The sequence below is a fragment of the Kogia breviceps genome, chromosome 2 (genome assembly GCF_026419965.1).
Source record: "Kogia breviceps isolate mKogBre1 chromosome 2, mKogBre1 haplotype 1, whole genome shotgun sequence".
NCBI classification, from domain to species: domain Eukaryota; kingdom Metazoa; phylum Chordata; class Mammalia; order Artiodactyla; family Physeteridae; genus Kogia; species Kogia breviceps.
The window spans coordinates 46,710,213-46,731,941 of NC_081311.1; the positions used below are offsets into that span (position 1 = coordinate 46,710,213).

Sequence of the window (21,729 nt, forward strand, 5' to 3'; positions counted from 1 at the left end):
TTCCTGTAGGTATTCTAAATCCAAGGCTTAACGGATTTTCCAGCCCTCCTGGCTTACTATTTTACTAGGTGGATTACTCAACTGACAATAAACAGTAATCTCCCTCTCACTGCAGCTTCACTTATCTTGTGACTCGGAGGAACCAGTCTAAAATGAACCCCAATGACTAATCTCCATTGCCTGTCCCTTCTTACTCTCCTCTGAGACCCCACCCACCAAATTATCTCCATAATTCAAAAAACTATTGAGTATACACTGAGGTATATGATTAAGGGACTGTGCTTTCACTCATTTTCAGGCTCTCCTGCCACTGGTTCCTTCTTAAACTCTAATACTGAGTTGACTGGAGCCCCGTGAGGACAGAAATATGATTATTATCTTTGTATACTAAATTCTTAAATGAGTGCCTGTGATGAAATGAATCTTACTGAAGCAAAACCTTAGTTTCTAAAACCTGCCACCCCTCTCAGTCAGAACTGAGAGAAGGAGCTTTGGAGTCAGGTGGATGAGCTTGAAGCCTGGGTTCCAACACTGGAAGCTCTGCTACCTTGGCCAGTTCATTCATTCTCACCATCATCATCTACCATGTTTCAAGTGCCAGATAGTTAACAAGGATCTTTGCATATTCTGTCCCATCACAATCCTGCAAGGTGGGTACTGAAACCCCTACTTGACAAAGAAGGAAACAGAAGCTAAGAAAGGTAAAACAATTTGCCTATACTCAAACAGCTCTAAGTGGCAGATTTAAATCTAGGTCTCAATAAAAAAATCCAAACTTGTTCCGCTAGTCCACTCTGCTTCCAGATTTTAGCCTCATCTGTGTAATGAGGACAACACCTATCTGGCAGAGTTAAGAAGACTGACATAAAAAGCACCTACCATCGGACCAGTGAATGTTAAGTTCCCTCCCCCTTTCAACCCTCTCAAAATAGCAATTTGCCTATTTTCTAACTCTATTGTCTCCTGAATTCCCTGGAATCAATCCTAATGATGGGTCAGCAGATTTGATCATTCCAAAAGAAAAACATGTTTAACAAATGCTTACTGAGTCAGATCCCACATTGGGCTCAGACTCAGAGCAAGAAACTGTACACAAGTAACCTAAGGACAGAAGGAAGATGCACTAAAGGGACAGAGAAAAGGAATAGGCAGCCAGTATGTACCCTCTTCTGCTGTTGGGTCATTCTCACAGCAGAGCTGGACAAACAGTTGATGTGTTCTGAGAGCTATACAAAATCTCTGACTATGAGCAATTCCCAATTCAACCTTAAAAGTAACCAAGGAAGAAGTTACTGGCTTCAGAATTGGTAAAGCCAACTGGGTCTGCTTACAAGATTGTGCCATGGTTACAGATTGAATACTCATGAGCAAGATGGCACAGCACAGGAAAACAGACTAGAAGGGCGGGGAGTGAGGTGGGGGGGTGGTCAGCCATCCACAAGGGACAACACAGTTGTAGAACATTCCCATCAGTGCAGAGTTCTATGAATCAGTGGTGCTCTAGAAGCTGACATTTCCATCCTCAGCACTTCTTCCTACCATTATCTGGGTTCATTCTGGCTCTTTCAAAAAATAATGCAAAGCTCCAAGGAATGGAAATGGATGCCTTAGAGCAAGGGTCAGCAAATCGTTTCTGTAAAGGGCCACAAAGAAAATATCTTAGACTCTGTAGGCCATCCAGTTTCTGACACAACTACTCAACTCTGGCATTGGAGGTAGGGTGAAAACCACCATAGACAATACATAAATGAATGGGTATGGTTCTTTCCAATAAAACTTTATTTATAAAAACAGAGAGTAGAGGACTACAGTTTGCCAAACCTTGCTTTAGTGGACCTATAGAGGCATCTTCAGAATTCAGTGGAATGAGACCTCTCCTATTACAAAGACTCATGAAGTATGTAATCTCTCATCTTCTTCCTCTATCAAGTGCCCTGGTTCTGACTAAGTTAGGGCTCCCATACATGTAGGGAAGACTCCTGGTCATCTGTCTGGCATTTGCTACCTCTGGGAGTCCCTGCCCACCCATGAAAGGCACAAACAGGTTTCTTTTCTAATGACCCTAAACCATAGCCCCACCAAGGCTAATCAAAACATGGTTAAAAAAGCAAAACCAATAACAAAACAGTGAAACATTTATTTCTGTTTGGCAGTATTAAGCATGATTAAAACCAGTACAGAAAAATACGAAGTACGTTGGGTAAGAAGTGAGCTAGCTGTTTCAGTATATGCTTTTTATAATTCAGTTAAGACAGTGAGCACAGAAGACAGCATCATTAACTCAAGGATGTAGCTGAAGGATACCCTGTACACTCTACTGGCCTCCAAAGGCATTCAAGGGATCATCAAATATGTTGGACACCTTCTGTTCAGATCTTGATTCAGGCACTGTCTGTGAAGATCGACTTTTTGGTTTGGTTGTCTTAGCCTGGATACCAGAGGAGAAGATATCATCTTTCAAAAGGAAAAAAAGAAAAAAAAAAGAGTTGCTGAATAGGCAAGAAAATGGGTGCTTTTAAGACACATCTACACAAACAACTGAAGACTCAAGTCTGACAACAGTATGGGATACGAAAAAAACACTAAGATAGAGCCAAGCCTCTTAAATTCTGGTCCTGGCTCTGCTACTAAGTTTTATGATCGCATACAAGTCACATTTTCTCTCTGAGCATAATTTTCTCAGCTACAAAGCTGTGTGTGTGCACATGCAGGAGAGGAAAAGTGGAAAGATAACTGAATCTCCAATCCAGCCCCTGACTTTACCATCTATGCATTATACTTATTTCTACATTCTTTTCCCACTGGATTTTAAAAGGAAAAGGCACTAAAAATAAGCAAAGGGAAATCCAACACAGGTCACCCTCTTTCAGAATAAATGCATCTGTTTGCAGCACCTAAATGCTAAGCGTGTAAGTCTTTATGACTACATTTGTGTTTAATGTTTCACTGACTCTAATGCTCCATGACTTATTTTACTCAGTAATGATAGTAAACCAGTAATGTTACTGCTAGGATTCTATTCTACTGAGATTTTAAGCATGTGTACATAAAGATATGTATGCACAAATGTTAAAGATTATGGCATCATTTGTAACAGAGAAAATGGAGAAACAATCTAGATCACTCTCAATAGGCTAACGGCTAAATATAAAGCAACAGTACACAACTACTAAAAACAAGGAAGTAGATCTCTATGTACTGACATGGGAAAACACTGAAAAAATAAGTATACGTTTATATGTATACAAACCAATATTACTGTCACCATGTCTGAAAGGGGACACACCAAACTCTCAATAATAGTTACCTCTAGGGCTACCTTTTTACTTTTTACATTTTAAAAATAGTATTAATCTATTATAACATGTATTACTTTTTTTGTAATAAAGTCTCTTCTGTACCTTGTAGTGGGAAGCAGGTAGAGACAGAGCACACTTGCTAGGGGAGTCGAAAAAGTGTGGCTTTGCAGTACCAGCTTTCTTCCAGTTAACCCCAAGGTCCAGACTGGGAGAGAGCAGGTAGGGGAGTAGGAAGTGTATATGGCCTCAGCCCGAGTCCTATGCACTAACACAGGACATATCAGAAGCCCTACATTTCGGGTTACGGGGCATTTGGCTTGCCCAGTAATAAAGCAGACATTATACTATGGAGAGAAAATGAACATGTTTACAAACACAGAAGATCTTTAGTGAGACGTAAAGTCTGAGTTATAGCCTGCTTTTCTATACAGTCCTGCTCTCCCCCTGCACTGCCCCTCCATTCTCCGAACCACTAACGCTCACTCTCCAGCTAGCACTGCATCACACCCAAGGCAGCCACCTCAGCCTACTTTAGCATGTGGGGTAGTTTCTGATCCTCCTTTCATGACATCAGTGATCAGATTTGTCATAGATGATTGGCAGGGGGCACACTAAGAAAAAAGCTAAATTATACTTGAAAGTCAAACTCTGGGCTCCTTCAAACTCCTTGATATCCATCATAACAAAACATTGTTTCACCAAAATGACTAGGCCATTTACTTATCCACCCTCAGTCTATCTCAGGAGTATACAGAAAGTCAAAGGAAACCCAATGGGGAAAATTTTCCAGGAAAGGGTCAAGACAAAGGTAGCAGGAGAAATACCAAGTCACTTAACAGTAATGACTCTCTCTGTCATGTGTAGAAAACTAAACTTACCCATATCATCATCAAAAATAGACTTAGCTTCCACTTTCTTTTTGGACTTTTCTTTTGGTTTTACAGTTAGGTCAGCAAAGATATCAATGTTATCATCAAACAAGTTGGAGTCAAATGTTCTTTCCTTCTCTCTTGTTTTTTGTGAGGCTTTCATTGCTTCTGTAGCAAATATATCATCCTTGTAAGCCAAAAAACAAGCAAAGCAATTTTAAGTCAAGTTTTTACTTTACTACATACACTAATTTCTACAAGTTGTAGAAATGCAAACTGCCACAGGGTTCTGGAACAGCCATGTGAGCTGCCCCTCTATCTGGAATTGCTACTCCAGATCTCTGCCTGGCATGGTCCTTCTCTTTCTTCTAGTCCCAGCTAAACCTCGAGCTGTACAGAGAATCCTTCTCTACCAGTCCTACCTGAAGAAGCACCTCCCACCCCAACCCATCACTCTGCCCTACTGCCCTGGGTTGTTTTCTTTAAGGCCCTTAACATTACCTGAAAACGTTATTTATATGCGGCTCTATCTATATCCAATTCCCCTCCCTGAGAGCTCTGGGGAGCAGAGCACTGGTCCTAGTTCACCTTGTGCTTCCACTTCCCAGATGCTCAATAAACATCTGCCCGAAGAGTGTCACTGAAGGCCTTACCGCTTGCATTAAACCATCAGCTCAAGCCAGGGCCTGCTTCCCCAAGAACCAGAGGTTAGACACTCAAGCTGTAGAGATGCTACTTTATCTATGCTGACTGCAGCAATAGCCAGATAAAAACTATAAACATCATGACTTGGGCTTCCCTGGTGGCGCAGTGGTTGAGAGTCCGCCTGCCAATGCAGGGGACAAGGGTTCGTGCCCCGGTCCAGGAAGATCCCACATGCCACGGAGCGGCTGGGCCCGTGAGCCATGGCCGCTGAGCCTGCGCGTCTGGAGCCTGTGCTCCACAACAGGAGAGGCCACAACAGCGAGAGGCCCGCATACCGCAAAAACAACAACAACAACAACAAAAATCAAGACTTGCATCAACGGTTATGGCCAGAAACAAAACAGAAAACCACTTCTGAATAAGTTTCAGAGTTATTAATCAGAGAACCTAATTATAATCACTAAGCAAGTAGATACAGGGCAGCAACCAAAGAGGTTTAATGCAATCTATGGCTCAAATGACCTAATCAGGTATTTTCCTTTACAAAGAACCCCGCACAAAAATGTATTGTTGTGTCCTATTACCTACCTCAAAAATATCTTGTGCTTTTGAGATAACATCCTGCTGACTGTTGGATTTTGACTCATTCTTCTTGCCTTTCTGGTCTGTAAAGAGATCATCCTCATCTTCCAGGAGAGGGAAAGGATTTGTTTTCTTTGCTGGTTTTGGTTTAACATACTGAAAGAGATCATCATCACTGCCTGCCTCACTGAGAGCAGGAAACATGGGGCTTTTTTCTTTACTTCCCCCTGCCGGGTTGGCCAGGCTGTCTGCTGCCTTCACCTTGGCTTTTCTTCTCCCCGTGGACTGAGATGCAATGCCCTTGGAAAAGATATCCCCAGAATCAAAAAGGTCATCCTCAAGAGGTTGACCCAGACATTTCACAAAGGGGTTTCTGTCTGTCCCAAGCACAGGACCACCTGCCCAAGTTGGAATGGCAGCTGCCACGGCCTCCTCAGAGCTGTCTTCTCCACCAGCTGCCCTGGGCTGTGGCTGATGACCATCTGGTGAAATGACGCCATCTGCCAATTGTGCAACAAATCCCCTGGGGATACTCATGTCCTCAGCCTCACTGGACTCCTGGGCAGCCAACCTCCGAGCTGCGCGTGTCTGTGGTCTGCGCTTCCCTCTCACTTTGACCCGGTTCTGCAATGGCAAAAACCACATGCTGACCTGATGGTTTTTTAAAAGGTGCTCAAAACTAACATAGCAAATCATCAGCAACTCAAAATACTGTTACGTTGTCAGGTGCCCCTCAATCGAGATATTATCTAAGACAGAAGAGGTTATTTCTTAAAGATTTCCAAAGGCATTTAATAGCCCCTAGTACTCTAAGACTCATTCTTAATCCTTCAGTGTCCCCCATTTTTGAGTCTGTTCAATTTCTGTTCAATTTGATACAAAAGGCTTCATCTGCCACTGGAAGCCACACTGCTCGTGCCACACTGTCCTGTGTCCCACAGCGCTCCCTGGACCCTTCCTTCTCTGCCCTAAGTTTAAATGTGGGTATCTTTCAAAATGAGAAAGAATTACAGGGATTCTGGCAATAAGCTTTACTGGGGGATAGCCTAAAATCAGGCTCCAGAAACGGAGAGATAAGATGATAAAGACAGAAAGGTAATCTCAGATGCTCTTTTCTTCAAGTCAACAAACACTAAATCCAAATTTTAAATATTTCACGTAAAAAAATGTGGCTTAGGAATCAGAACTTTCAATATAACCTCAAAATATGAGTCACTTATTAGCAATAATGCAGTATTTGTAATATTTTCCAACATATACCATCAAGTAGTTTTAAGAAGGCACAAGCTACTTTGGGCAAAGTACTTAACTGTACTTCGCCTATGTAGAGGAAATTTCACGAATTATTTCAGGAACAATTTAAACTTAACAACAACAAAATAAGCTAACAGAAAAAAAAAAGAAAGGAGGGATGTTTTATTTTTCATAACTAAAACAGGTTTGGAAACACTTGAAATGAATGTATTTGCAGGGTCATCCTCGGTACTGTTTATTACTTAGATAACAGTTAAGATTTTTTTAGAGAAGGAAGACTGGATAGAAGAAAAGAGAACCAATTGAAATAAAAGTAAAACCTCAAAGAGTTCATGGTCCATCCAGCACAAGTCCACAGTCCTATGCAACAGTGTGACAGGACCGTAATTGCCAGGGGATCTCAGAGAGGGAGGCCAGGACAGGGGCAGGAGGGGAAATGTCACAGAAACTGTGAAGTTTGTGCAGAGCTGTCGATGAGGAAGAGCATTCCTGACAGAGGAAGCAGCACGAGCTGATGGCAGCAGCACGGTGGGGCATGTGTGTTTGGGGAATGGTTCTTGGTGACTGGACTTAGGCTGACAGTGTGGGGCGACTGGTGGGAAAGCTGGAAGCTTCGGTTAGCACGGACTGTAAATGGCTTTAATACCAAACCAAGGAGCTTGAACATCCTCCTTTGAGCAGTAAGGAGACGGCAGAGGAAGCAAACAGTAAGGACATGATATGCTCAGTGTTCAGAAGGCCTCCAGGTGGCAGCCAGGAGCTAGTGAGCTAGCTACTGAGCAGAACGTAAATGTAACAAAGGCAGGCAGTGGAAGAGTGGACACAGAACTAGGGAGGTGGAAGGAGGGCAGAGAGGCTCAAGGAAAGATGAGGCGCCTCCTTCAAATGAGGAATCGGGGTCAGCCTATCATGTGCAACTGATGAACTTGGAAGAAACATACAAACTGTTCTGGTTTTTAAAAAAGCAGGCAAGCAAGCAAAGGTGGTTTCATCACCTTGTTCACACTGTGTAAGGTGTCTGCCTGAGCTGGAAGGTCAAAACTCACGCCGGTCTCCCCACTCCCAGGAAGAGTGGGCATACTTTCCAGACTGTGGATTCTCCCAGGTTCAGACGAAGGAACACCCAATTCTGGCAAAACAGACTTCATTCCAGAGATCTGGGGAGCCGCTGTAGGCAGCAAGGCTGCTGGGTTAATTGCTAAATTTGCCTAAAGAAGAAAAATGAGACTTACTCTGTATGTTTTCTTAAACACAACAGTCTACTCTTATTACTGTGACACATGACGAAAGACTCGGTGTACGTAATACATAATACAAGAGGAGAAAGAGAAAGGCAGGGAAGTCTCCTGATCTAGTCTTAGAATTAAAACAGAGGGCTATACCCCTGTGCCCACCACAGGACCAAAGAAGAGATGTTACAGATGCAGCACACAGGAAGCAACAACCACAGGGTGGGGAAGAGATGAGAAAACGCCTGGCAGCAGCTGACAAAAGGAAAACCCAAGAAAGTTCACAGATGCCACAAGGCAGGCAATGAAGGTTCCAGACATGTTATAATTACTTGAATTTTCCAGATCCAAGGGGATGGCTCTTTGGTTTTAAATGGAGCGGGATCTGGTGAGTCCTGTGTGAAATTACATTCAGTTAAAAATCCATTGGGGAAATAGAAAAGTGTCTCTTGGATTACACATATGCCTGAAAATAAATCTGTGATGGAACAAAGCTGTTGGTTTCTATAATCCTATAATGGGAAAGGCATTCAAATCTCTCCTGGGGCCTCAAAACATTTCACTAACATTACTTCATTTGTGCTTCCTTATCCGTTGTATAAGTGGAAGGCTGTAAGACCACACATGGAGGAAAGGGAGACAAAGATCATGAATAAGATTCATAAGAATTATAGTGTATCAGAGCCCCAAAACTGGACCAGCTGGAAACATTACCATGCTGGTTATCTCACACAGCAAATATTACAGAGCAGAGAAATTCACCCAAGCCTAATGCACTAGTTCTAGAAGCAAAAGAATCTGGGACTTGAGTCGCTGGAGATGTGTGAGTCCTAGTGCCTCATTTTCACAGCTCAGAACACTGAGGCCTCAATGAGACATCCGGGGACAGCTGTAAGCCAGGACCAGAACTCACTGTCTAGCTCTGCTCTGCCCTCAGTAGGAGCGCCACAGAGAAGACTGCTGAGGATGGAGGCCTAATAGCAATGATCTCAGAAGACATAACACAGAGAGGGAATCAAGAAAGTGGATATAATTCATATTTAATTCTAATGGAACCCTACTCCAAAGTAGCCCAAAGGGAGAAATGGAGTTCTAGTGGGAAGATCTTCATCCTGCCTTAACTCTATCTTGGAATCAAATTTGCAGGTACTCCAAAAGTAATAATGATAAGTATAGATTCATGGAACCAGTGTGGAGTGAGGAGAGGAGAAATGAGCAGGGGTTTAAAAAAAAGTAAACAAAGGGAGGTAGTCCTAGTTGCTATTTTCTCCTTAATTAAGAGAACACTGAATGACGCAATTAAACTATACTACACTGTAAACAAGAGCTGAAAGTCCTTGAAGAGATCAGTTCTAACCTGAGGTGTTTCCGATTTCCATATGCCTTTTTCTTTGATACCTGGAGTGGATTCAGGATGTTTCTGGTTCTTGAAAGAGGAAACAGAGTGGTCTTTTTTCACTACCTTCTTCTTTTCTGGGATCTTCAAAAGCAAAGAATACCCAAAGTCTGTCAAGTATCTTAGAAATTTTAAGGAGAAGTCATAATGCAAAAAGAGAAAATAGCTTCTGACTTTTAAAAGTCATTTCACAAATGAGGGTTGAACAAACAAATTTAAAGGCAGCATTTCAGAAACAGAGTTCTAAAGACCAGGCGTCCTCTCAGTAATAAAGAGAAAATAGAGAGTACTTAAAAATCTACTGGGGAAGGGAGGGAAATGAAACACATGGACTAACACTGAGATTTACAGCTTTGCCCCTGAAAGGTATGAATATTTTGTCACCATATCATATGTACTTGTCTTTCAATGAACAACTTAAAAATCAAACAGATTTGTAATACGGTTAGAGAGCCTGGGTTAGTTAATAGTTCAACGTTAGGAAACATAAGATGGAGACAACCTGAACACTGTCATGAGCACATTATTTGCTGTTCATTTACTAGTGAGCATTTTCCTTAGTCACATAAGGGGACATTCATTTCCTTTCCCAGAAGCCCTCCCACACACTGCAGTATTGAGAACAAAAGTCTGATACCAAAGGATGCGACTTGGCAGAGCTGAAAAGATCATCATCTTCATCATCCCCAAACAGGCTCCCAACACTTGGCTCTAACAACTAGAATAGAAAAAGCTTAAATTCAATATCCAAAACAAAAGCAATTTACAAAGAGAGTCAGATGAGCTACAGAGACAACATTTAACATAATAACAAAGCTATGACATGGAGAACCATTTGGAACTGACCCTGGTTTTTTTGGTGCCGGAGAAAAGGTCAACGTCTGGGTCATTGTCCTTCTGAAGCTTGCGACTAAAAAGGAGCTCTTCATCCTGAAAGACACCTGTGCTCTTGGGGCGGGCATTAGGATCAGGACTCTAGGAAAGAGGGAAGTTCATGTATTTTATAGACTCCTAGGGCTTTACCTCAAGGAAATAATATACAGCTACAAAGATGAAACAACAAAGATATTCCTTGTGGCTCTGTTTACAGTGGCTAAAGGTTGGACACGGCCTGAGTGCCCATCAGAAGGGGAATGACACAGTCACATCATGGAATACTTTGGAGATACTAAAAACAGTGGAGAATATATTTACAAAAACAGATAACATATACATAATCTGGAAAGATCATCTTTCAACCTTTGTGTAGTATCTGAATCTGAACTGTTTATTTAAAAAACAATCCTTAGCTCCATACTGAGAAACATTTTAGGGGTGAAAGCACATAAAGTTAAACAAGTTCTCTCCATCTCATGCCCAAAGGGAAGAATGAGACAGCAGCTGAGTTAATACCAGAAACTACACAGAGTGGTCAAGCACATATCCCTAACTTCTACTTACCAGCATCTTAGGCCAAAGAGCTGGCATGGGTGTGATCAGCCAACCCTCCCCTATGCCCATCCACCTTCCACCCCACTACCTTCAAATTCCTAACAAGTTCTTTCTGTTTGCTAGGGTAACTGACATTTGAAAGTTACTATCACATTACTAGGTTTGATACTATAATGCCTCAGACTTGACATTCTAAAATTCTTCCCTTTCTTTAGTATCACAACCACAGACAGAAACAAACAAAAAAACTCACTTCTGACAAAATGTGTCACATTAAAAATTAACTAATAATTATTATTGATTACACATAAAAATTAGGGTAACATAGCAACTAAGGTTCAAAGTTTTACAACCGTGAAAATCATATACAAAAGTAAGACACTGGAAGAAAATACAGCAAATTATTCATATTCACTATGTGTAGCTCTCATTTATAAACAGGGCTATCCTACTGGTATAATAAGAAAATTCATAAAACATTTGTTGTAAATATCAATATGGACTATATCCTCAGTTTTATTTACAAAAAATTATTGGCAATCTATTGCCCATCGCCTGTTTTCTCTTTTTTAAATACTTCTATTGAGATAAAATTCATCTATTTAAAGTGTGTCATTCAATGGTTTGTAATATATTCACAGAGCTGTGCGAATACCACCACAATCTAAATTTAGAACATTCTCATTATCCCATAAAGAACCTCCAAACGTACTAGCAGTCACTCTCCATTCCTGTCCACCTCTTTCCCCAGACCCAGGCAACCACCGATCTACTTTCTATCTCTATGGATTTGCCTATTCAAGACATTTCAAATAAATGAATTCATACATAATGTGTTTGTCATTAGCTTCTTTCATTCAGCATGTTTTCAAGGTTCATCTATGTTGTACCATGTATCAGTAATTCACTCTTTTTATTGCCAAATAATATTCCATTGTATGGCTGAAACACATTGTGTTTATTCATTCATCAGCTGATAAGACATTTGAGTTGTCTCTATCTTTTGGCTATATGAATAATACCTGTTGGGAACATTACATTCAAGTTTTTGTGTGAACTTATGTTTTAATTTCTCTTGGTTATATACCTAGGAGTGGAATTGCTAGGTCATGTGGTAACTCTTATATTTAAGAATCTGAGGAAGCACCAAATTGATTTCTGAAGTGGCAGCACCATTTTACATTTCTAACAGCAATGAATGAGGGCTCCAGTTTCTCAACATCCTCACCGACACTTGGCCATTATCAAAAATGTCAACAAGTGATGGTAAGAATGTGAAGAAGCTGGAAGCCTCCATTCTTCAGCAACTCACATCACAGAACTGACACCGTGAAATGAGATTCTTGTATCCTTCTAACGATTTGAACCTTTACAGCTTTTTGCTCACCTTTCCTACTTCTTTCTTCAGAGCTTGGAAGCTGTTGTGATCTTCTGTTTTATCCTCTTCCTCATCAAATAAGCTAAGAACAGTTTTGGTTCTACTTTTAGTTCCTCTGTCCAATGGGGATGCAGAAAATAAATCAGAATGCTTGGCTGCTTCCTGAGTAGACACATTCAGAGATCCTTCCTGAAAATGGAAATAGTAAAGAAAAAAAATGAGTAACACCTGGAAACAAAAATTCTATTGTGGGAGGGCTTCCCTGGTGGCACAGTGGCTGAGAATCTTCCTGCCTATGCAAGGGACACGGGTTCGTGCCCCGGTCCGGGAAGATCCCACATGCCGCGGAGCGGCTGGGCCCGTGAGCCGTGGCCGCTGAGCCTGTGCGTCCGGAGCCTGTGCTCCGCAACGGGAGAGGCCACAACAGTGAGAGGCCCACGTACCACACAAAAAAAAAAAGTTAAAAAAAAAATTCTATTGTGGGGCCTCCTAAGCTCCTCATTAATTCAGTAACTGTCACACCTGCATGTTTCAGGGCATGACGGCTAATCACACCTACTCCCAGGAAACAAAACACTCAGGCCAATTCTTGATCGGCCACTCCAATGGAGAGTCTAGTACAGATAATTCATAATCAAAGATGATTTTTTTCCAATCAGTTTAAAGCCTATATTTATGACTCCTTCCAACCAAGATACATATATATCACTTATAACCCTAAGCCACATAGGTTGCTCATGAGCTATAAATAACTTCGAAGTCACAGGTATGACACAAATGCCAATCACTGGAAACAGATCATATATTTCCTAGTATTTAACTAACACATAACTCCAAGGGAGAGGCCTAATTGACAGAATTGGACACAACTTGTACAAGGCTTACACTGTATTATGCAATTAGAAGAATCTCTAAAATAATCATAAAATGCAGCATTTATTCATTCAACAAGCACCACATTTCAGGCAAGATACCATTGACTGTAAGAATCACTGTTCCTGTATGAACTGCCAAGAAAAAACAAAACAAAACAAAACAAAACAAAAAACTCCCAATTAAACATGCCATTGATTGTGAGGTGCATCCTAATTTCAAAGTGGTTAAACGATGAAGGAAATATATATTTCTTTAAAGAAAATATGTAATTTTGAAAGTGCCTACTATGTGCAAGGTAATAAGCTAAGCACCACAGATGCAATGGAGAGCAAAACGAACATGGCCCCAATCCTCAAAAAGCTTATCCTCAAGCAAGGGAGACAGCAGTACAACAAGTAGCTAGAGTTCAAGGGGAAAATGGGCTACAGCAACACAGAAAAGGTCCATGTTGAAACAACAGGAAGAGAATGTTACACAGTGTTTCAGGTATAGGTAAAATGTTTGCATCCCTGTAGCCCCAAGCCTCAACAGGAAAAGTATATGCAACATTCTTCACATTGGTCCTAGAAGAGAGAGTAAACCTAGATAGCTGAACACACACAAGTAGAAGAGTACGAGAAAAGTTAGAAAAAAAGAAAAAGTAGACAGACACTGAAAGAACTGCTGATTTCCAGATGCAGCCAGCAGCCTTATCCACAGGCCTCCTGCCGGAGAGGACAGCCCCGCTCAGGAGAAGAAAGCTAATGCTTTAGAAGAAAGCCAAATTTCACTTCACTCTGTAATTCACAGCCAACATCAACTAAATGTAAAAGATTGGTAAACTAAAATATTCTTAAAGCTGTCATTGTAATTTAAGTACAGGTGGGACTAGAAGAGAAAAAGGGGAAACAGACTATGGAGAAAAGAGCCAGTCAGAAAGAACAGACATGCAGAGAGAAAAGTGAAAGGAAAAAATGAGATGAGACAGAGAAAGGCAAAATGGACACTGACACAATGACCATAAAAATGTAAAACGGGAAAAATGCACATCATTGTGTGCGCACATATGCCTAGAAAAGAGGTGGAGAGGCAAGAGCAACGTTGAAGGTCTCCCTGAATGGCAGGATCACAGATTTTCTTCTTCATACCTTTCAGTGTTTTCAAAATTTTCAATAAATGAGCTGTTTGTTTTCTGTGGTAGAAAAATGTAAGGGTATGTGTGTGCATGTGTGGGTTTTACAAGAACACGCGAGAGACAAAAATATCAGATTATACAGAAAAAACCAAGTCCACCTTTCCTGACTCCTCAGCCACACTAGTTCTCCCAAATTCTGATGACTCCTTGGTGCTCTCCGCCTTCTTAGGCACCGGTTTCACTCCCAACTGTGCCTCCTTCTCTTCTTCATCACTGAACAGCAGAGGTGGCACGTCAGGGACAGTCTCCTTTTTCTATCAGAAGAAGAATAAATGACATCCTCAAAAACAAACAAACAAAACGTGTGCCTGACGAGCACGGCAATGTATAGAACAAGCCAGAAGCACAGTCCTCTTAAAGGCATTAGCTAAACTTTGGGGTCGGGAGAGACAGGACAGGACAGTGAAGGGGGCACAAACAGGGAGAAGCAATACCACCACTACCTCAGACTTGCAGACAGTTTCTGCCACCACAACGTCTGCACCTGTCTCCCTGCATCTGTTAACTCCTTGTGTGCGCCACAGCTTAGATCCTACCCTCTGCCACCCAATCATTAGTCTCTCCTCTCTGCCTCCCTCCCCTTACCTTTCAGCTGTATGACATCATCCAGAGCTGTCTTGCTAAAATAAAACACCCGCCAGATTACTTCATCTCCCACCCCAAACCTGCGCTGTGTGCATTAAGCAAATGCTAAACACGACAATCAACTGGCCCCTCTTTTTTTTTTTTTTTTTTTTTTTTTGCGGTATGCGGACCTCTCACTGCTGTGGCCTCTCCCGTTGCGGAGCACAGGCTCTGGACATGCAGGCCCAGCGGCCACGGCCCACGGGCCCAGCCGCTCCACGGCACGTGGGATCCTCCCAGACCGGGGCACGAACCCACATCCCCTGCATCGGCAGGCGGACTCCCAACCACTGCGCCACCAGGGAAGCTCTGGCCCCTCTTTATGACCCTCATCCATCTGCACCTCATCAATCCTCACTATTCCTTAAACCTATTGTAAACTTCCACACTTCCACGCTTGATCTGCACTGTCTAGAGAAACAAATCCTCCTCATCTTTCAAGCAAGGCCCAGCTCAGATGTCACCCACGAAGGTTCTCCTGTTCTCTTCAGTAAGTATCAGGTGCTTCATTAATAAGAATATTTATGTCTATACCTAGCCCTTACTATACTTTCCTCCTAATTTACATTAATAGCTATCGTACATCTCTTTGTCCACTCATTTGAAGGATCATGCAGTATATTTCCACAGCCAGTCATGGTGTTTTATATCAAGCAGGTGCTCAGCACAAGTTTGTGAGCACTTTGCCCCATCTCTCATCTGTTCCTTACCTGGGAGGCAGGGATTTCAGAGATTAGGAAACTGAGGTCACGTGACTTGCCCAGAGTTACTGGCATCCTTGAGGCAAGTGACTTATCAAAAATGCTTGAGAGAAAAGCAGTAACTCTATCCTACTAACTAGACTAGATGATATGAGGAAGTAAGCTTTGAAGCAATATCTAAATTGAGTTAGGGAGACAAGTTTGGGAAACTAAAGAAGAACATGACTGACTATGATAGAAAAAACTATGCATAAATAAGAAGAATAAGATAAGCAAATTTTTAGTTATTGTTAGAAAATGGTCCTTAAAGTGCACCATCATTAGAACTTGAAATAAAAGACTGGAAACCCACAAAAGAGTTTCAGAAGAAATAAAGCGAAACCAAAGTGATCAAAGGAAAAGATTTTTGTGGGATGTGCTGGACTCACTGAAAACTATATGTAATGTTGATGCAAGTGGATCAAGGTAAAAAACGAGACTGATGTACCGTGGACCAAATTCTCCCTTCATATAACTATGGTCCTTAAACCAAGGAAAATGCCACCCAAACTACTGATTTTAAATCTTCCTAAAGATAAGCTGACTCTTCATCTTCATTCTGAAATTAATTTTCTTGATAGGTTTACAGTTGAGTTGCATTTAACTTACTTTAAAATATTCTAGGATCTCTAAACAAAAAATATATGTTGCCTAAAGGCGATCAAATTTCACAAATGGTAAAACTCAGGTGTGCAGGTTGTTCTGCTACTTAAGATGCATATCTTTGACCTTTTGTCTTATTTAACAATCATAATTACTACAGTTTCAAAGAAGTTTTACATTTCCAGAACCTTCAAAATTCATTAGATTACTGCTCATTTATCCAAGGTAGAAGTTATTATTTATAATTTACAAAGAAAAGCCACTCAGATCTTCTGACTCTCTTAACCATGAAGCCACTTTAGGGATATGCAAGCACAGTTAATTCAAAGAAAAGCTTATGAGCACTCAGAAGCAGTGGCAATGCTGCAAGCTTTTACTACAAGCTGTGCACTTAATGGGACTGTGGTGAGGAAAGAGTCCCTAAATCAGTAACTGGCATGGGCCTGGTCTGGGAATAGGACAAGTTAACACCTTTACTGGGTCTGAAAATATGAAGAATATTTCCAGAAAAAAGAGACAACAACTTGCTCTGGAATATTTTGGGACAGGATGAGTCACCAAGAGTGCATGGCGAGTGAAGGTGGAAAAGCTGAGTCTACTTTGAATGAAATTACAGGTAGCGTGGTAGGTTCAGCTACAGGCTCAGCTTGACAAAGGGATGACAGGACCAGGTGGTCTTTGAGAAGATAACTTGGGCAGCAGCAAGGAGAGATGAAGAGAAGGAGCATTCACAGGCCAGTTAGGAAATTATCTCAATAGTCAAGGCTAAAGATGACAAGGCTATAGGGACGGGAAGAAACATTCCTAACAAACTAGCAGGAAACAGTGATGACTACCCCATCAAAGGAGAAATATTCACACATGTTCTGGTGTAGTTATTCAGTGGAATACTATATAGTGATCAAAAAAAACAAGATGGAGTTTATGGAAATGAAAAACATGCTGCAGGATTTTTTTTAAAAGATGCATAAAACTGTAAAACATGATCTCATTTAAATGAAAAAAAGATAAGAATGCCTAGAAACAGGCATGAAAAAAGTGCTGACAACACATTGTTACCAATGATTACACTAGGGAGGAGTATGGAATGGGGACTTTGTATTCTCTATGCATGTTTTTTCATTTGTTTGTATTTATCTTTTACCTTGACTACCTTTTTCTGCTTTCTTTCTTTTGGGGGGTGTGGGGGGGGTCACACCATGCAGTTTGCAGGATCTTAGTTCCCCGACCAGGGATTGAACCCGGGGTCATGGCAATGAAATCACCAAGTCCTAACCACTGGACTGCCAAGGAACTCCCTCTATGCATGTTTTAACCCTTTTTTAAGAAGGCATCCATGTATTACTGTATAATTTAAAATAAACTTTAAACAAAAAATATTTAGGAGATATGGAAGAAGAGCCAGGTATGGGTCTCTAGAAAAGAGGAAGTTCTAGGCTCCTTTACTGCCATTTCCCTCCTTCACTGTACCCCCTAGGGTACAATGTCCCTTGGGATGTGCAGGCATCAGGGACTGCACATGGTCACCCATGACCACAATGGGAAGGGGAAAGTCTTCCTCATCAAGCAAGGGTGGAGGAGCTGCCTTTTTAGATTCTGTGGTTGCTCCCACATGGGGGGAATCTCAGGGGGTACATCCCTCCTTCCCTGTCTTACATGTCTTTCTGTCTCTAACACGTGCCAATTAGAGTGGTCTGAAGTTGGGGTTGAAGGCCCTCAACAGCAGGCTGTGACTTTGCTTGATTCTTGGCCTTTGAGGCTAACCCAGCTCAGGTAAAGGAGGTCTCCATGGGGTCTAGCCTGAGAAGTTCTAAATTTCCCTTTGGGGCTGTTGGCAATTGCCAGTTGGCAATAAAATGCTGCTTGGCCTCACTTTGTTCTGTGTGCACACACTTACATATACCCACATAGGGAATGTGTTGGGGAGGGATGAATGATAGGCCAAAGACAGGATTCCAGTATCCCTAGGTTCCCAGGACAAATATTATCATAATGCCACCTTCCCCTCATTTCTTAATACTCCTTTTGACATAAAAAACATGAAGACTTGCTAAATCTTTTAGCTTAGGTGATCATGGTTAGTGATGCCATTTAGATGTAATCGCTGGAAGACTATTTAGACTAGATAGGCTCTGATGGACTTTTTTTTCTCATCACATACTTTTAATTTTTTAAAAAAACTTTGTCATAAAAAACACTTTTACCATCTTAACCATTTCTAAGTATAGAGTTCAGTAGTAGTAAGTATATCCACGTTACTGTGTAAGTATAGAGTTCAGTAGTAGTAAGTATATCCACGTTACTGTACAACCAATCTCCAGAATTTTTTCATCTTGCAAAACTGAAACTCTGTACCCATTAAACAACTCTCCATCCCCCAGCACTCCCCTCAGCCCCTAGTGATCACAGTTCTACTGTTTCTATGAATTTGACTACCCTAGGTACCTAGTGTAAGTAGAATCATACAGTATTTGTCTTTTTGTTGCTGGCTTATTTCACTCAGCATTATGTCCTCAGGCTTCATCCATGTCGTAGCCTGTGTCAGAACTTCCTTCCTTTTCATTGATTCACTATTAATATAAACCAGGACCAAAGCGTTAGTACTGGAAACTTGCTCCTGTAAGGAATAACCTGTACATTAACTGGCCTGGTCTAATGTTAGCAGAATTCCACGTCACCGGGGCTAAGCCTGGCAGTTCCTCCAGAAGGAGTGCAACAGCTCTGTCCCCTGCTCTCCCCTGAGACTCAGACGCCTACAACTGACACTGAAGGGGCTGCGTGATGTGGAATCCTTTTCTCCAGGCTTTGCACGTGTAAAATACCACTAACCAGAAGGTGTCCATCTAAAACCAGGCAAACGAGTTTTTCCATAAGACTCAGTCTCCAAGGTCAGGTTTTAGGACCTGACTGAGGGAAGCATCAGTATTCACGTAACATCACCTCAGGGTTACTTCCTGGGCCTAAGAGGTTAAGAATACCGTTGTTGCAGGAGGAGCAGATGCGGGAGGAGAGCCAAACAGAGAGCTTCCACTGTCACCATCATCTTCAAACAGGAGAGATGCTCTCTGGGTCTTCTTTTGGCTATACAAACAAATAAAGAGTCAAATTAAAGGCAAATGTGATTTACAAAATACAATATTCTTTCTAGGCCACACCTACAGGAAGCCACCTACCACCAAAACGCCCAAGTCATCCATTGACCTTACACAGTTGCAGCAAGAAAAACCTTTGAAGTAGGTGCAATTTGTGTCTAGCAAGTCATCACCCGCTGTCTGGCATTCTTATGTAAAAGCCCGGGGCCCTCCTCATCTTGTCCCTTTTTTTTTTTTTTTGCGGTACGCGTGCCTCTCACTGTCATGGCCTCTCCTGTTGCGGAGCACAGGCTCCGGACGCGCAGGCTCAGCGGCCATGGCTCACGGGCCCAGCCGCTCTGCTGCATGTGGGATCCTCCCGGACCGGGGCACGAACCCGTGTCCTCTGCATCGGCAGGCGGACTCTCAACCACTGCGCCAGCAGGGAAGCGCCCATCTTGTCCCTTTGTCAGTTACTTTTGGCTCAAGGTAGGTACATTAGCTGTTGGCTTTGCCAATGCACACAACACGCTTAGCATTCACAAACGTAGCATTCTCTCTCACCATTTCCTATGGCAGAGGAAGAACCAGGGAGCACCAATGCCTATTTCCAGAGTGGTCAGGAAGGCGGCTGTCAAGAGATCGCAGGGGCAGAACCTGGTCCAGGCTGTGACCTATGGCCTGGTGCCACCTCAGCCACTTAACCATGTCTTTCCAAGCACCTCTGTGGGCTTCTGTGCCTTCCCTTCAAACCCTAAACCCATCCCATTCTATCCCCTCCACACAAAGTCTCTAAGAAACTGGGAAAGCTCGTCTTCACTGTTCACCACAGCAATGTTCACCCACCTCTACCCCATGTTGAGCAACCACAGCTGAAATCCAGCCACAGCTCTCCTCACCACCTTCCTCTCACCTGTCTTCACCTAACTCCTCACCTAGGCATCCACAGCAGCTCCTAGGGACAGTCAATAAATGTCTGTCAGAATAAATACTGATCAGGACCTTTTAAGGAACAGAATCATAAAAGTAAAGAAACACAGAGAGGCCTAGCACTGGACGTGGGCAGTCCCAAACAGAAAGTGTTCTAATTACAGAAGGGTCATGTTCTAGTTTCTATACTATGTGATAAGGAACCACCCAACTAGCAGCATACTAGAGAATTATCAAAGTAATGAAAACTCGAAATTCAGTGTTAGCTAGATAAAAATAATACTAGTCATTTCAGTATCCATCTACTTACACTAAAAATAATTAGCATATATACCCATAAGTATATGTATCATAATCTTTTCTCTAAGTTTAATTATTAACAAAGCATAATATAAGGTTATTCATTAGTTTAACATTGGATGTCTGCCTACATCTTAAAATTGCCTAAGGATCACTGACTAGCGAACACAACTAACCAAATAGTTGAGCATACTTACACTGGACACTTACACTAAAGGACAGTAAAAAATTAGGTCTACACCCTGAAGAAATTACAAAAACAAAGAGCCATACACAGTCAGGTAAAATCTAATATGCCTTTAAGGATATACACTGATAAAAATGTATACAAATTATAACCAAAATATATGACTACTAAGTGATGATCACAAAATATTACAAAAATAACTACAACAGATGCCTAAAAAGCAAAAACCTTATTAAGCTGCTACAGCAGAAGAAAAATCTTATGCATGATTTTCTGAACAATTTCTAAAAATCAAAACCAAAACCAAGCTACCCACAGAAAATAATCTGATGCCAGATTCTAAGTTCTAAGCTAGAGAAAAGCTAGTTAGTTTTCTGGACATAGTTACAATAGATAACGACAGTGAGTCCTTAACCTTGGATCTCATTCCACACCCTCGGCACCTGCTGGTTAAATGTGGACATCCCGTGGAGATCTGTCCTCAGAAGAAAAATATGCAGCTCAGTGAACTGGAGTATTTCTCATTATAAATAATGGGGTAATAAGTATTTTGATTTATTAAAAGGGACAGATGTCAAAACACATTAAGATGACTGTAGGGTTTATGGCCTATACCAGGACACTTTTGAGAGTGAAAGGGAAAATTTTTAATCACCAGGCTGAAATGACAGGCACAAAGCAGGCCTCTCCAGACAAGCAAGGATGTTTGAGTGCCCTGCTTACAAGGCAGTATTTCGCAACTTTGTTAGGGTCACAAAGCTTCTGTTTCTTTTTTTAGAATGCACTTGAGGTACAATTTACATACCATAAGATTTACCCTTTGGTAGTGTACAATTCAGTGACTGTTAGTATATTCACAGAGTTGTGCAACTATCACCATAATCTAAGTTCACAATATTTCCATTAACCTAAAGTGAAAGCCCATACCTCTTCACAGTCACTGCCAATTCTCCTTTCCCCTCAGCTCCAGACAAACACTCATCTACTTTCTGTCTCTATGGATTTATCTCTTCCGGACATTACACACAAATAGAATCATACATGTGCTCTTCTGTGACTGGCTTCTCTCAATCATCACAATATTTTCAGGGTTCATCTATATTGAAGCATGTATCAGTACTTTATTCCTTCTAATTGCTGA

General features: G+C 41.6%; 1 protein-coding gene across 24 annotated transcripts in view; it reads right to left on the reverse strand.

Moving 5' to 3' along the window:
* Positions 1-2,117: 2,117 nt before the first annotated feature.
* LOC131751390 (WASH complex subunit 2-like) overlaps positions 2,118-21,729 on the reverse strand; it is a 58,239-nt gene continuing 38,627 nt past the window's right edge. For 7 of the 24 annotated variants that reach the window (XM_059055106.2, XM_059055105.2, XM_067025158.1 and 4 more), the window contains 11 exons: positions 19,079-19,181; positions 14,232-14,387; positions 12,093-12,272; positions 10,121-10,249; positions 9,912-9,992; positions 9,236-9,358; positions 8,211-8,273; positions 7,645-7,857; positions 5,402-6,019; positions 4,178-4,355; positions 2,118-2,454 (listed from right to left, as the gene is read on the reverse strand). In XM_059055106.2, coding sequence (XP_058911089.1) covers positions 2,315-2,454; positions 4,178-4,355; positions 5,402-6,019; positions 7,645-7,857; positions 8,211-8,273; positions 9,236-9,358; positions 9,912-9,992; positions 10,121-10,249; positions 12,093-12,272; positions 14,232-14,387; positions 19,079-19,181 — 1,984 coding nt within the window. In that variant the 3' untranslated portion in view covers positions 2,118-2,314. The remainder of the gene's footprint in view (positions 2,455-4,177; positions 4,356-5,401; positions 6,020-7,644; positions 7,858-8,210; positions 8,274-9,235; positions 9,359-9,911; positions 9,993-10,120; positions 10,250-12,092; positions 12,273-14,231; positions 14,388-19,078; positions 19,182-21,729) is intronic. The other 17 variants (XM_059055109.2, XM_059055110.2, XM_067025162.1 and 14 more) reach the window with 5 other exon arrangements.